Source organism: Diabrotica undecimpunctata, chromosome 10 (assembly GCF_040954645.1).
Source record: "Diabrotica undecimpunctata isolate CICGRU chromosome 10, icDiaUnde3, whole genome shotgun sequence".
Classification (NCBI taxonomy): domain Eukaryota; kingdom Metazoa; phylum Arthropoda; class Insecta; order Coleoptera; family Chrysomelidae; genus Diabrotica; species Diabrotica undecimpunctata.
This window is the reverse complement of record NC_092812.1, coordinates 37,797,977-37,814,868: the sequence shown is the minus strand read 5'-3', so window position 1 is coordinate 37,814,868 and position 16,892 is coordinate 37,797,977. Positions and strand designations below refer to the sequence as shown.

General features: G+C 31.8%; 2 protein-coding genes across 9 annotated transcripts in view; both read right to left on the bottom strand.

Moving 5' to 3' along the window:
* Positions 1-2,125: 2,125 nt before the first annotated feature.
* On the bottom strand, positions 2,126-8,733 carry LOC140452275 (uncharacterized). Its single transcript, XM_072546438.1, has 3 exons — positions 8,069-8,733; positions 7,640-8,002; positions 2,126-4,978 (listed from the first exon to the last, which is right to left on the bottom strand). Exons 1-3 carry the CDS (start codon positions 8,343-8,345, stop codon positions 4,593-4,595), a joined length of 1,026 nt encoding a protein of 341 aa, XP_072402539.1. The 5' UTR covers positions 8,346-8,733; the 3' UTR covers positions 2,126-4,592.
* Positions 8,734-8,941: 208 nt separating this feature from the next.
* The window catches only part of Itpr (Inositol 1,4,5,-trisphosphate receptor), a 38,486-nt gene continuing 30,535 nt past the window's right edge, over positions 8,942-16,892 (bottom strand). For 6 of the 8 annotated variants that reach the window (XM_072546429.1, XM_072546433.1, XM_072546434.1 and 3 more), the window contains 5 exons: positions 16,247-16,584; positions 14,152-14,326; positions 13,860-14,065; positions 13,635-13,800; positions 8,942-12,486 (listed from right to left, as the gene is read on the bottom strand). In XM_072546429.1, the coding sequence (XP_072402530.1) occupies positions 12,080-12,486; positions 13,635-13,800; positions 13,860-14,065; positions 14,152-14,326; positions 16,247-16,584 (1,292 nt within the window). In that variant the 3' untranslated portion in view covers positions 8,942-12,079. The remainder of the gene's footprint in view (positions 12,487-13,634; positions 13,801-13,859; positions 14,066-14,151; positions 14,327-16,246; positions 16,585-16,892) is intronic. The other 2 variants (XM_072546436.1, XM_072546437.1) reach the window with 1 other exon arrangement.

Sequence of the window (16,892 nt, the reverse complement as noted above, 5' to 3'; positions counted from 1 at the left end):
CTCTTCCTGCCCTTCAAGACTTTGGGGGTGCGCTACTTTCAGTGTGTAAAAACTTTTCTTTTCGTATCTTTCATGATACAAAACTTGCCTATATATAACAGAAAACCTGAAGTCTAATATCACTAAGTGGGGCGTAAGTAATATGCTGTATGTGGGAACAGAAAAGTCCAGAATGTTATAGATTATTTCCCTTTTGTAGAATTATTATATAAATCCTATCGAGACCGAATGATTTATATGGCGTTAATGGAGATTAATGTCCATTTGATTTTGTCTTGATCTACCATTTCTTTTTCCAGGCGCTAGTTTTCCCTAGAACCATAAGTTATGTTCATCAGTCTTCTGCCATTGGTATCAGTTTTGTTTTTGACGCATACCAAACGCTTTGGAGAAATCTGTATAGAGTAATCTTCAAGATCCTTCTCTAATGCATCAACAATTTTAGAAGCTTAAGGAATAATTCAGTATTTTAGCCAGTATAAAAGCCATACTGCTCCCTAGTAATTAAAAGGGCCAACGTGGAAGTTGAGTATTTTATAATTATTATACTAATGGGTCTATAATTTTTAAGTTCAGAATTGTTATCTGATTTATAGATAACATTCATTCGGGCTATACAAGCAAATACATATCTTGCTTAATCGAGACAGTCTGGGATAAATTAAGACTATTCGTATCACAAATTACATCTATGCTTCTACCCACAAGTCTACATCAACAGGTAAGTTAAGGAAAATATATGCATCAAAACAAATGCAAGACTTAAATGCTCTAAAAGAAATAAATCTGTTCCAAACGAGTATTCGAAGGGACCAGTCACGCTGGAATTGTTTCAAGGAGTACCATTGACGAACCTCATTGATTTCTTGTCACTGGTTTCATTAGTGATCTGAACCTCATTGATTTCTTGTCACTGGTTTCATTAGTGATCTTTCCTAAAAATCTTATAATTCACAACCTTCATTAGGTGTATCAGCCGCAAGATTCGTTTTAGTCAACATTATCACAGTCAACCGTATTTGCTTGGCAAACACAATCCTGTTTTTTCTGGTCCCAATGAACAGTTAACGCAGTAACACATTTGTTAGAGACGCAGTCCAGTTTTTTTTTTCCAAATTTCTGAAGAATATTGGCTACAAGGTACTTTAAAAAGAAATCCTGGATTGTCTATTCGAAAACCTGAAGCAACAAGTCTTAATAGAACCTTAGGTTTCAATAAAGAACAAGTCACAATTTTTTTTTGATCTTTTAAAAACAGTTTCAGATCATTACAATTTTATTCAGAAAACATTTACAATTATAATGAAACAGGTATAAGCACTGTACCGACACCTACTAAAATATTGGCAAAGAAGGGACACAAGCAAGTAGGAAGAATAGTTAGCGGCGAAAGAGGTTCCAACAAAACAATGGCATGTGCATTTTCAGTGACTGGAAACTACATTCCTCCATTTTATCTGTTTCCTCGAAAGAGATTAGCTCCATCATTATTAAGAGATGCGCCCCCAGCAGCTGTAGGTTTTGCTAATGGATCAGTAAAAAAAAGTCAGTTTTACTAATCCTTGACGGGCACCTCAGCCATAAGCAGCTTGAGAGTGCGTTGAAAGCAAGAGAAAATTATATAGTAATGCTGACTATGAAGACTTTGTATTCTTTAACTTCAAAAAAGAAAAAAGCTTAGCAAATACTTCTAAAAAGCCACTTTTAAACAAAAATAAAACAACGAGGAAGAAGAAAAATACAGAAACGATTGAGAAAATGGAGATTAATGAGTTCATCTATGAATTGTGGTTATGTTAACCATTTCCATTACATTCTTACTTATTTTTAATATGGTGGACTTACTTGCCCCAACATATGGGGCATGGAGGATCACATGACACATGGAACAATTTTATTTTTTTTTTCTTACAAATGTTAAAATTTATTTTCCATTTTGTAACAGAATACCATATTTATATCATAGAATTACACAGTATTTTTGTCATGATTATACCCGGTCTCCCCTACCTTTAAAAAACACCCTTCGCAAAATGTCTACATGCCTTTTACTATTATTCTCACTTCTTTTTTGTTGGCCGGAAACTGGAAAATAATTAAACGCACACACGTTTCTTAAAAAAATATATTTTACTTTATAAATTTGTATAAAAAATATATAACTATAAATATATAATTCCTCCAATGGTAGAATGAGTGGATCGAGTAGCTCAGGAGTCACTTCCAACATTACATGTTCTAAGCCACTATAAAGAAGGAGTATTTTCGTAATAAGGCTAGCATCTTGGTACAAATTAAAAAATATTTGCTCACCGATTAATTGCCTCCGGACATGGTGGACAATGTTGACGATACAGGCGATAAAAACAAAAAAAGAGAAGAATTAAAACGGAACATTTTGAAGATAGCATCTACAACATTAAATGCTTTGTAAATGCTAAATCAAGAACTGGTGGAGTAATTAAGATATAACAAAATAGACAAATGCAAATCAATGACTTTTTACGTCCTGAAATTTTGTGTAATATAAACAAACCTAAAATACTGTGAATTAGCAATTATTTAATGTTTTTAATATAAATCAAAATGCCACTAGGAATAGATAACTAAATTTTCTACTAGTCTGACAATACTGCAACTCAATAAGAAAATTTCAACGTCAAAATTGGATGGCATGTAATTAAATTTAAAAGTAATAGGCGATTAACTCCTGGTTTACAATGGATCACGTGAGGACCCGAGAGGACGTAGTTTTTTTTCAGTTAAAATACTGATAATAGTATATATAATAAAATACTGAAAAATATAAGTGTGTATAAGTATATAAAAATTGTATATTATATAAAATTTGTTTTTTAAAAATAAAGTATATACTGATGGTCAAAAAAAATGCATCACTTTGTATACGGTCATTTATTTGGATCAAAAGTATTCTTTGTAAGTCTTATCTAAAAATATATACAGGTGGTACAGTATAAATCCCGATGCATGTCATCCGCCTCATTGTAAGTGACGTCAAATGATATCAACACAAAATATAAGTCGAGGTCTGTTCCTTCTTAGAATCTTTTAGCCAAGTACACTGGAATTACAGCCACTAGACATATTTTATTATATACGCGTAGAAATAATATTTGAAGATTTATATTAATGTAAAACTTAAATAAATACACCAAACTTGTTTCATTTAATTTATATAAGTGGATTATAAAGCGTTTTTATGAAGCACACTTGTTCGAATTACACTTTAACTGCGATCGAACGAATGTTAATTTTGGCATTAATTGGTAACACTTATTTGAAAGTTGCAACACTTCAGATTTGTTCTTTTTAGAACAAAATTAGTGTGATTTAATTCCAAAATGTTACATAAAAAGTTAAATAGACGTTGTAAAGAGATGATAGCCTCTTTGATTCATTATTTTGAACAGGAACGTGATAATAACGGCCTCATTATACCGTTGACTCTGATCTCTCAGGCCGTAAAAACTAATACACCTTTAACATCACCACTCAAAAAACGTACTAGGTCTAAGAAAATTACCAATACTGAAATAATAAATACAAGCGAAATTCGTAATACAATTTACAGTAAGTATATCATAAAATACGATCTAACTTTCGAAGTAGATATCATAAAATGTATTAAATCTAACAGATTTGTTTAACATGAAATCAAATGTAATTCTTTTCAGAAGAACATCTGACTTTGACCTCTTTATGGATTCAATTGAAAGAAAAATAACTGTTTAGTGGTTGTCGTATGTCACTCAGTATTGTACTGAAAGACATTGGTTTTAAATGGCTAAAAGATGATCCAAGGCGACGACTCATGGAACAGTCTCATATTGCTGTGAAGAGAGCAGAATTTTTGAGATTATATCAAAAATATAAACATGAAGAACTAGAAAAGTTTGTTTTTATAGATGAAACTTGGATTTTTCAGAATGGATCTATAAGTCGCTCATAGCAAGATGAGAATAAAAGAAAATATCATATCATTAATATCATCATATTGAAAACATAAAGGAGCTGAAATAAAAAATTTTTGTAGATACATTATTCTTCATGCGAGTAATAAAAATAGCCTCGTTGAGGGTGCAGAATCTATATTTTCCTCTAAATCGGCTTTAATGGACTGCCATGGGAAAATAAATCAAGCAAATTTTTTATAGATAACGCTCCATACCATAGCAAGTTGTTGGAGAAAGCAACAAACATGTCTTTAACCACGACCTAAATAAAACATTGGTTAACTAACAATAAACTGCCATTTAATGAGACAATGTTGAAAAACGAGCTTTTGCAGATTGTTGCGCAGTAAGTACGCCTAATGAAAGTTTAATTCAGGTTATCAATATTTATTTTTAGAAACAAGCCACCTTCAAAATACATTGTTGATAATTTAGCAGAACAATATGGCCATAAAGTATTACGTCTGTCACCATACCACTGTATTTTCAATGCTATAAAATTAATATTGGGAATTTTATCAAATAATAAGTATATTATAATGTATGCATTATAATATTATGAATATTATGCATTTTTTTAGCCATCAGTTGCATTTTTTGCATAGATATCATAGAGTATTAGTGTGAGTGGAATAATCCAAAATAGAGACATAATCCTGCAAGAATCATAGGTAAGAGAATGAAAAATACGAAAAATGCTATCATGGTAAGTATAGTGCAAGGTTCTTCCATGATTCTGCAAAAAGCACTGAAACAACTTTCCTCTTCGGGATCCTGACCGTATCCATCGGGTATTGGATGGAAAAACAGTTTACGACCCAACACGTTTTCTATCCCTGTATAGTCTTCATCAGATGAACTTTGATTTATATCTTCTTCGACAAAATAATGATACACTTGGGTTTCTGGGTGGAAAGTCACTTTACGTTTCTTCTTTTTCAGATCTATTTTAAATGAGTGTTCATCTTCATCTTCAGTAGTCACAGCTTGAGCACCATCTTGATCTATTTTTAGGTCAAAAAAAGATTTATCATTACCACAAATTATCTCAAACTATTTTCTTGTGATATTTCTATATTATCTACTTTATTTAATTTGAATCAACCACAATTTTAATTAAAAATAAGTTTATTTTGTTGTTTTGATTTCCTATTCGTTCTAAGAACCATAGAGAAAGAAAGCTACCCCTCAACTACATTTTAAAATGGAGACAAATAATAAGAAAATTATCGAGACATCGCAGTGACCAATACACTACGTAAAACGGTATGAGTTCAACGGTAAAGAGGCAGAACAGCAGGCTACGATTGAGACATTTGTGACAAGCTACGACAGAACCGTAATTTAAATTTTAAGACGTTAATTAAATTTGAAATAATTTAATATATTCTTCAACTAAAAGTACCAAGTAAAATATTGCGTATTATGTTTACGATTGCTGTAAATAAATTAAACCGGGTTAATTTTTCTATTCCTGGATTAACATATACTTGGAATGTACTGAACTAAAATATAGGACAGAAAAAAGACCATTTTCTGAAAAGTATATACAATACTAGAAATAGATACATACATATCATGGATTAGGATTGCTTCCGTAGTGAACATAGTTCAAATATTTTTGATAGCATGAAGTTAACATCGCCTAAGGTACAACTGAAAATAGTTAAAAAAGAATAATAATTTCCAAAATAAATTCAAATTACGAGATGACCCTAATTTTATGCTCGGCAGTGTACAAATATTAGTAATTCTTAGCTGTAAAATCAATAAACGACTGATAATAGAATTGATTGAGTGGAAAATTCCTAGAAATAAAAAACAAATGTTATTCATAAATAACACATTTAATTTTCACATAGCAAATAAAAATATACCAGAGAAATTAGCAAATACAAAGCCTTTTTCGTGACACTCCTTGATACAGGAATGTAGCAACTACTTTTGATAAATTTGGCGATAAAAATGTGTAATAAACAAAATATGCAAAAGATTAAAAGTAATTTTTTACTTATAAACAATGTAAGATCGCTATTTGATTTTAAATACTAAATTATATGGAAAAGTGTCAGAATTTTACTGAAAAAGCATAAAAAATCCTTTAAAATAAAAATTTATATAGTTATTTTTGTTAATTTGTTGCTTAACTCTAATATAACTAACTATAATATTATCTATGTACACCTGATAAATTAAAAGAAAATTTATGTAATACTGTAGAAAAACTTAAATTTGGGCTAAAAGTTTGTGTTGCGACAAGTAATTTAGGTTCCAAAAATTGGAAGTTATCTAGTTTACTTGGAGTTAGTCCTGAGAAACCATTCTTTTATGTGAATGAACAAAAAGTTATTTACATTTTTGATACAACTCACTTCGTTAAATTGGCCAGAAATAATTTATTAGTAAGTAATTTTTTATTTGATGTAACAAAACTTCATGGGGCATATCAAAGCATTGTATAACATAATAAACAGTGTCCACTGCGAGCAGTTGTACAGTTAACAGATTCTCATATTTCCCCAAATGGAGTTGAAAAAATGAAAGTGAAATCTATGCTACTCAGATATTAAGTGCAATAGTATCAAAAACCATTAACTTATACATTCGTTTTGGTTTTTGGCCTGCAAAAGCAAGTGCCACTGCAGAGGTAGTAGAAAAATTTGATAAGCTATTTGATCTGTAAATTCTTCAACTACTTCTAATGCCAAAAATTGTAATAGGGCATTTAAAGACTTAAAGTACCAAATCACATTTTTAAAGGATCATCACACCCCAAAACCAAGCAAACCACTACATGAAATGACGTCGTATCTAGTCGTAGCACTCTACAATTGATCAAGCCCACCGGATCACAGACGTGATCAAAAGATCACTCGAAGAAAAAAAGATTTGCTCAGCATTATTTTTGGATATAGCACAGGCCTACGACAAGGTCTGGCACGACGGATTGGAGCATAAGATAAAAATGGCCCTTCCTGTCCAATACTCAAAGATTTTAACTTCATATCTGTCAAAAAGTTACTTCAGGATTAAGCAGGAAAATGCTAATTGATGAAACAGCAATTATGGCTGTTGGTGACAACATAATTGAATCAGCAGATAAGTTACAGAATGCAAATACCAAGGTGGAGAAGTGGACAAACAAATGACGTATTGGCAACAAAAATATTGAGCATAAACCCATATATATATATATATATATATATATATACATCAATCATCATAATCATCATACAGTTCCTTATGTCAGCACGGCTAAATACCTGAGTATAACACTGGACGCTAAAAATTGTATGTAAGTGTTAACAATACTTTTTGACAAACCGCGTACATAACTGAAAAAAATTATTATTTGATGATTGCATTTTAAATTTTAGAACATGCAAAACTTTTTATAAAGAATAACTTTTTCCAGAAAACTAAAAATAAGTTTCCCAGATGGTGCCGACTTAATATGACACCCTATATATATATATATATATATATATATATATATATATATATATATATATATATATATATATATATATATATGCACACAAATGACACAAATAATATTTATTCTCAAAATGATTTTGTATTGTTACTAGTTAATATAAAAAATACATGAAATTAAATATAGTAGATAATATTACCAAAAATATTTAAATAAATAAATGCATTACCTTGATTCTGACTTTTCTCTTCAGTAACCCTGACATCGATTTGTTGACGGACAATCACTTTATCATTCTTATCTAAGACATCATTATATTGATCCCTGTTTTGGACAGTATTAGTCACACTTTGATGAGTATTGACTTGTACATGGAGAGTCACTTTGCGTTTCTTTAGAACCATCTCCATTTCTATTCCCAAGGAAGATTCAATATCTTGATGCTGATTTTTGTCTTCACTTTGATAGTCATCCTCTTGTGGATGAGAAATCGTAACTTTCTTATGTACGGCCACCCCAATTTCTGTTTGTAGTGCAAATACATCATTACCTTGACACGGAGGCCCTGTAGGTTTTATATTTTGGTCCATTTCTATTTGTAGAAAATATTTAATATTTAACAAATATATAACATTTAACAAATAAATAAATAAATTACCTTGAGACTTTTTTCCATATTCAGCGGCTCCGCCTTGGTATTTATCAACTTGTGGGTCTAAACAGTTTTTATTCTGCTCATTTTCCACTTCTGTAAGAATGGAGCAAGCACCATTTTCTTGATTCTGCTTTTCTTCAGTAGGCACATCTTGCAAATCCTCCATTGTCGGATTATTTATGCCGATTTCCGAATTTTCTGTTTCAATAAGAGATTCTTCATCACTTTGATCTTGTTGAGTAAGAATTTTCAGACAATTTAGAGCCCTTCTGGTACTCATATTCACAATAAGGTCACTTTCGTGCACAAAAATACCACTTGAGCTAGTACTTTATACTGACTAATAGTTGTACTGTTCTTAACAGACTTTGTCGAAGTACCTTGTCTGCTATAAACAACGAGCATATTTTTAGCGATAAGACTTATTTATTTATAATATAACTATAACTTATCTCGCTATGAATTCCTACACAATGAAGAGGTAAGAAAATTAATAAGAATTATATGCATTTATAGTTGAAGTTTTCTACGAATTTAAGATAAAATACCTTAATTTTATATACACTGCTGGTCAAAAACACTGGAGATACTTCATCAGCCAGATCGCTGGAAATGAGTCCAGTAATGTTTAACTTTTTGGGGTTATTTTCTTCAAAAATTTATCAATTCGCAGATATTATTTACTTTATTTAATAATAATAAACCAAAATTGTAATTGACAATATATAATATAATTAAAATTGTGGTTTATTCTCATTAAATAGGGCATATAACATACATACGTCACAAAAAAAATTGTTTCAGAACTAAATTTGCAGGTAATCAGGGAAATCTAAATTGTCATGGTAAGAAAAATAATTTAATTCAACGTAATATAGAAATATATTGAGGATAAACGTTTTACAGAAGATTCAAAGTACAACAAACATTACTGAAAAAAAACTATTGCTTAAATACCCTTAAACCACAAGGCAGAACACAAATTTAACAAAAGTTGTATTCTATGAAGTAACGAATTCAATTTTCCAACAGCTATTGACATTTAATTTTAACGAATTGATCCTTAAGATGCAAATAAAAATAAAAAAAACGTTTAGAACTATTTTCACAGGCAAGAGATAATAACAATAAAATAAAGGAAAGAAAAAGCCAATGTGCCTAAAATGGTCATCAGCATTAGGCTGTTTCTCAAATCACAGTTCGTTATGCAAACTGCATTTTTCAGGTAATTTTGTAAAACAATATAATATATTAAATATTATGTGCAATATTAAGGACCATTCAATTCGACCAATTTAAATATATTGAAACATTTAACATTAAATATAAATTTTCGTTTTTCTATTCATTCTTAATAATTGTTTTTAACATTAAATATTTTATAATTACTAAATGTAGAAAAGTTATACAACAGATCTAATTTATGAGATTTAACAAAGAACCTAGTAAACTATATTCAACTACAGATATAAATTATACAATTATATCGAATATTTCACGAAATTATTACAGGTGTCCAAAAGTTTACGCAATATTTCAATAAATTCAATTATCGGATCAATTTTCTTGGAAAATGCAGTTAGTAAGACTATAATATGTATAGGTATACGAGGGCAAATTGTGGTTTATTTCCATAAATTTAGTAGATAATACAGAAAATCCAAAAGAAACATATTTCATTAATATATGAAGAATCACTGACTTATGATAAAAGTCTTTAGTAGTATTGTGTATGAATTTCGGTCAGAATGTGCAAAAATTTATTTATTTGTAGTTAAATTCTTACATAAATAATAAACATAATAAAAATTTACCGGGAGCAAATTGAGTTCTAAGTAATAATCGAATAAAATTGCAGTGTGCATGTCACAAGTATGTCATTTGTGTATGCGGTGATTATCTGGAGGTGTTCAAAACGAACTTACAAGGCGGTTTTTATAGATTTGGTACTAGTATACACGAATATCTTTGAATATTTGCTTGAGCAAGCATAATCGTAAAAAATATGACTTTGATTAAGTACATATACATGTTACTGACAAGAATATGAGACAAAGCATGTCTGTTAATATTTTACAGCAGAAAAATTTATATTAACGGTGATTTGACAGTGTGGGAGAAGAAAATGCTCGATGAATTGTGGGAAAAGCATAAAAGATTCGAAATAAAGGTAAATTAGTACGAAAGTTAAAATAAATGACAGAGTATGGAGATAGAACACAAGAGAAGGGGAGTTGGATCCTCCAGCAAACTAGAGCTAGATATTCGAGCTTGACCAGGAAAATAGTAGCTGGAAGCATAAAAATGGGAATAAAAAGTGAAGAATAGAAGATAGTAGAAAAATTTCAAGTCATGGGCCTCTAAGACCTGTTAAACTGAATATATAAAGGTGAAAATAATTAATGGTGGTCGATGATGCGATAGGCTAAGCCAGTTTTTGATCAATTGTAAGATATAGATTTCCAATCATTTCCTGGTCTGTTTCTTTGGGTTGTCTATCTCCCTCTGCTTTTAAGTTAATGGTTTATACCACAACCCCCACGCCTTGAAGAAGGAAATTGTGTTGAATTTCATATTTACGCAAAAAGATTATTACAATAGTTATAAACATGCCTATTTTGAAACAAAGTTATGGAGGTTATTTACCAAATATACTATTCGATAGTTAAGCTATAATATAGCTTAACGATATATATTTTCCTGACGGGAGTCATGAAACCTTGACGTGTTAAAAGAACTCTTCATGCTTGGTTGTGGTCGGTAATTTTGTGTGGCTAGCAGGATCTATCTCTTGGGACAAGAGAAGACCAGAAACACACAAAACGAACAGGGAAGGGGAAGCAGTAATTTGGAAACTATGGAATTACATCTAGTTACAGGTTATACAAGGTCGCATCGTACATACAGGTAGACTCAACAAGAATCGAAAAATCTCCAGAAATCGAACATAAACAGCGAGGTGAGGAAAAGTTTTAAGTACCTGTTGAATGAAAGTCTTCGAGTAAAGCTAAAGCTTATCCAAAAAAGCCATAAAAAACTTTTAAATCAAATTGGGGTTACTTGTTTGACACGCCATTTAAGTAGATTTTCTTAAAGAACTTAATTGATCAGCGATATGTCTTTTTTATAATTCCTAAAAAACAAACAAAATAGTATCATATATTTTTTTATTCATCCCACTAAAAATCCCGACTTAAACTTTGCTTATTACGCTGTGTAACATTCGATACAAAAATATAACATAAATAACACTTCGCAACAAAAAACAGTGAATATAAGACAATCAGTTATGTACTAAAAAATAATTTTTATTAAAATAATTATCACTGGGAACTTTAAAACTATTAAAAATTAATTTTTTTCGATTGATAGGAACTGCCACACACTAAATTGTGCAATATCGAGGACGAGATTAAAAACTGGAGCAGAACCCACAAATCGAAATCAAAAATCGAAACAAATGGCCCAAAAATCTTAGAAATAATCGAATATTTTGGCTAGGAAGCTATTCTAAATCTCCTAAGTTCGAAGTTTGAGCATTGAAAAATCTATTTTCCTACTAGGCTAAGTTGTAGATATTTATAAAAAATATTAGTTCAACAAATTTAATCAAATGGGAGAAATTTATAGTTCAAGATCATCATTTTTTCCACGAAGTACTGGTAAGTTAAGATTGTTAAAAATTTACGCTGTGATTGCTTCAAAACTCATGAAAAGAATTGGGCAAAAGGAATTCCTACTATGTTTCTGAAATCATTTATCGGGCAGTAAATAACCACATAGAAGAAAAAATGGTGCAAGGAAAGAGGTAAATACGATTATCTCACACCATGGTAACAAAAAATATCTCTGTTGATTTAAAAATGTGCATGAAACATAATGTGGCAAGAATAATTAAAAGTGAAGGTGTAGGCGTATGAAAATTCATATGATTCCTTGAAATAAAAATGTCCCTAATATTTATTTACCAAATATCCACATACAGCCCTAGTTTTTAAGGTTAAAGACTAGAATCTAATTGAGATTAGAAGTCTGTAAATAAGCTGAGTTGGAACTCAGCAGGCCCAGCCGCTGTTTCTGTTTCCTTTGTTCCGCCATTTGGTCCTTCAACTCCATGAGCTGCTGGCTTAGAGTGGTTACCAACATTTCGGTCTTTTGTAGTTGACCTTGAAGACTCTTGAACTCGATTTGTTCCCCTTCTCCTTCTACTGCTGCCAAGGAGATTGCCCGCAATCTCGGAAACCATTCTAGGTTTGCGGCTTTCACCATAGCGTATACGTAGCTTTCAGGACCGGTGAATTCTGTAGGGTCCTTGACTTTAATTAGAACGATGAAGTACAGGTAGTGCCACATGTTATGTTCGCATTTAATGTGATCTTCAAAGCTCACGATTTTGTTGTCGAACGCAGATCTGTTTAAACCTAATAAATAAATATTGTTAGGATATGTTACATAATAGCAGCAAAACAAACGTCGTTATACGTCATATTTTACCTGTTTCTCTACGAAGAGTGCCTATTAAATACCGAAACTGATGCAAGAGAATTACAAACTACCTGATTTCTACGGTGAAATATGTATTAACACCGTTGTGTTGCCAAGCAAATCAATTTACACTATTGACTATACTCATTTTTATCTAAAACTCCGCTGCAACTTAAAATTATCATATAAATTAGATGTATATTGATTTATTTATGACATATAGCCTCTCCTATTCAAATGTCAACCTGACCTACTCGTATGATGATCTAGATTAGATCATGGTTATCTGGTGCACCCTGCAAGATAACCAACGAGGTTCTGACGTCCGAGTGTTTGCCGGGATAAGCAATTCACCATTTATTGGCCAACTGCTTCGGGCGGATGAGCTGGTAAGTGGAAGGGCACTCTGTTGTCCTGAAATTGAGAAATTGGCCTCGAAGGCGGAACCAAGACAATGGTCAACGGCATCAGAATGCAGAAGGTAACGGGAAACTACTGCATTAAATGTCCCTAATGACATCTCTAGTAAAGATATCATTGAAAATAGAGAAAGCAAGATCTGTATTTCAAAAAATGACTAAGCTATTCAAATGCCATGATTTATTGGTACCCATAAAAATCAGGTTACTAAGGTTATATATCTTTCTTATACTGTTGTACGTAGTTGAGTCGTTGACTCTCACAGATGCTACCTGCAAAAAAATTAAGGCTTTTGTGGCTTTATCGTCGAATCCTGAAGATATCCTGAATCAAAATAATATATTTTACAACGTTAGTCTCGTTATTAAATAGCTACACCTCGTATATAAGTCGAAATTTCAGAAAAAATAACTTTGTGAGTCCTATTTACTATAAATTTATATACATATATATTTAAATTCAATCAATGACGTATAACGGTAATCATTTTGCTATTAAATCAACTCAAAAATTGAAAATCAACACAAAATAATAAAATACTTTAAAAAAATCATGTTTTTAATAAGGATTGTAGGAAACTGAACTTTTGTACCTAGTAAAACTATCATAAATACTTGTTTCTAACAGCTGAAAATTGTAGAAATAGGCCAACAAAATTACTTACCACAAATAAAGCATGTATTTTTCAAAATCAGCTCCTTTTGTTGTTTCTCGGATCTAAGGTCTGCAAACGTATCGATGATAACACCAAAAATCAAATTAAGTACAATAATTATAACGACGAAGAAGAACAGTAAGTCATATACCACTCTTGCAACAAATAGAGATTCCTGAAATAAAAGTTTCAAATAGAAACATTATATAGAATTAAAATTTAGCAAACACTTACTTCACTACTGGGAGCTCTTAAAATATCACCAATACCCCCTCCATTTCTTAAACCTTGGTTCAGCGTAGTAATAATACACATTCTTAAAGAATCACAGGCTCGCTCTTGTCTTTCTTCTCCAGCATCTACAAGCTCGCAATATTTACCGGTTTCATCTTCTTGATAATGTTTACCGGTCATCTCAGATATGGTTTCACAGGTTTCATCTACAACACATAAAGATTAGTTTGTTTGATGTCCAATTGATGTCCTTGTATGCCCCTTCTGTAAATTTTTAACAGATTGTACTTACCTTTTTTGTTTACACTAACTATAAAATCATTCTTGAAGAACATATATCCAATAATAGAGAACATGTATACTAGAATTAAGGCTAAGACTGCGGTTAAAACGATCGATCTACCATTTCTAGTGACGGAACGGATCACATTCAATAAGGTTTCTTCACGATATACAACATCAAAGAGCTAAAAAATATAATTGTGTAAGTTTGTGAAGGTGTAACCTTCTAGGATTTGTTTTTCTTTGATCGGGCGCAAGTTGAGTATCCGAATACTGAATATATAGTTCTTTCCAAGGCTTTTTTGGTGAAGTATTCTTCCGCGGAAAATGAAGCTGAACAAACATTACCACCTGTTGTAACTCCTCATAAAGTCAGTTCAAAAAATTGTTTATTTAATATATATTTAAATGTATTAGCTATATTTTAAAAATAAGTTCAGCTATTCTTTCCTCTAGCTTTTTTTTTCAAAACAAAAAAATTAGAGACGGACCTATACAGCAGAAGATCCAGATAGATCGCGAAACTTCTAGTGAGTCATCACTCGCTGGATTAGTACGGAAATATACAAACCGGATATTTGTCATTGAAGGAATCAGTTTGTAAGAATTAAGTAAAGCAGTTATAAAAATAAATAAAAGCACGTGGTCTCACAATTAAGTTCCGGGACTATTGGTGTAACATGTTTATGTATAACATTTTTTTAGAATTTTTCATTTTCCCCCTTCAATGTACTCTCCTTCCGCATCCCTACATAGCTCCAAGCAAATCTTTTTCTGTGCAAAGTTGCGCTGAAAATCATCTTCCCACATACTATTAAGTGCGCCAATTTTTGTGTTAAATCCTCTAATGACTCGTGGCGGGTTCCTTTCAAGCGAGATTTGATTCTTGGAAATAGATAAAAATCTCAGGATGCTAAATCTGTCGAATAAGGTAATATTAGAGAGTTATTGAAGATGTGCTTAATGTCGTTCTGTAATAAAAGCACCTTTATTTTGACATATACGCATGCGCAGTTTTAAGTCCTTTAATAAAATACAGGCCACCTGTATTTAAGTTAAATAGAGGACAGAGAACTTTCACGTTACCCTTATTTTGACGTAACCTGTCAAATTATGTGTAGAAACACGTCTAAATCTAATTTCTTGATTTTCAACATCCTCCCTCTCCTCATTAAAACGTTTGTACCACTCAAAAACTACCCCGCAAACCCTCTGCAAAGTTTCATACATTTATGGCGCGGATTTCTCGAGTTACAAAAAAACTTTAAATTAACTCTAATACTTCAACACGATCAAAGGAATTTCGTCAGAGTTTAACAAAAATGCGGTAGCTTGTTCGAGTTGAAAGATCGGCAGCCTAGAGTTGGTGAAGTGCTGCATTTAGACTCTAGATGCTAGATCTTAAGAGATTATTTACAGAAAGGGCAAACTCAGAGAACATATGGCGTATGTGAACTGAGTTCAGGTAAATTGTGTGCAATTATAACACAAAAAAATTAGCCGTGGATTGGCAAACCTAAATCTGGAGTGATTTGTCGAGAGATTGGGGTACACATTACCGTGTGTTGCTTTAATTCGAATGGATCAAACCCTTCAAACATAGCGAGCTGTTATTTATTTTTCTTAACGCGTTTGTAGAACTCTTTGCAGAGCACCAACACAAGATAACTGAAATTTATGATCGGAACAGTCAGACTTGGGAGAAATGTTGACATGAGCAGAAGTCTTGAAAGGATAGTGAAACCTTTATTTGATTGATTGATTCAACAGCTAGTACTGAATTCCCCAGAGAGCTCGAGAAATTTTTTGTGCGCCTATAGAAATGATATGTGGATTTTCGTTATGGAATGAATCAGTCTTTTTCTTAAAATTAAGTAAAAAAAAACTTTTTTTAATCCAGATTGCAATGCCATACCTCTTGAATTGAAATTGAAATACGGGCAACTGTCAAGAAGGAACTAAAGCAACTGAAGGAAGTTGTGTACGAATAATACTACTGATTCTACTGACTACTACAGTTTTTTTCTTCGTATTACCTCACCAAGAAACGTCTCAACTTGCGCCCGACTTCTTAGTTGTGTACAATGGCTGACGATTTTACTTACTAGAACACTGTAGAAAAACGGATGCATAATAAGTCCTAAGATGCAAAAAATCAGATAACCCAAGTGGTACAACAACTCCGCATCGGTCAAAATCTGTTGGTAAGTTTTGGTAAGAGTACCGTGGTTTCCCATGATGCTGACTAGATGTATGCATTTTAACAAAATTGTCACTGTGCCCAATAACCAAAGTGTGGGTTCTGGACCAAGTGAGTATATCAGTCGTAAAATTGTTGATGCTACTAAAGTCCTGATTCCCGTCTCTCTAGGTAACGTCACTACTATTGCAGATGAAGATAGCATGGCAAACCAAATAAGTACGGATATTGTGGAACTAATGGCTGGAAAGTCAAATTTATTAAAATAAAAACCGCGCGTGGCACAGTGCCGAAAGAAGTGACTATAGCGCGTTATTACTATATATCGGTTAATGAAATTTTATTTCTGCTTATTATGGAACTGTTAATATTTTACAATAAATCAATCAATACATATTTACAAACACTTTATTTTTATTATCACTATATTCTAAAAAATAGTATGTAAATGTATATTATACTACAAGCGTCACCGCCACGCGTGAGGTTGATTTGGGTCCGTGTAAAAACATACAGGCATACCGAGCGATAAGAAATATTGACTTCTCGTA

Excerpts from the sequence above, each read along its gene's own strand:
- LOC140452275 (XM_072546438.1), bottom strand. The coding sequence starts at position 8,345 with ATGAGTACCAGAAGGGCTCTAAATTGTCTGAAAATTCTTACTCAACAA. Across the intron at positions 8,003-8,068 it reads ATATGGAAAAAAGTCTCAAG|AAATGGACCAAAATATAAAA; the intron begins GTAATTTATTTA and ends TTCTACAAATAG. Across the intron at positions 4,979-7,639 it reads AGAGAAAAGTCAGAATCAAG|ATCAAGATGGTGCTCAAGCT; the intron begins GTAATGCATTTA and ends ACCTAAAAATAG.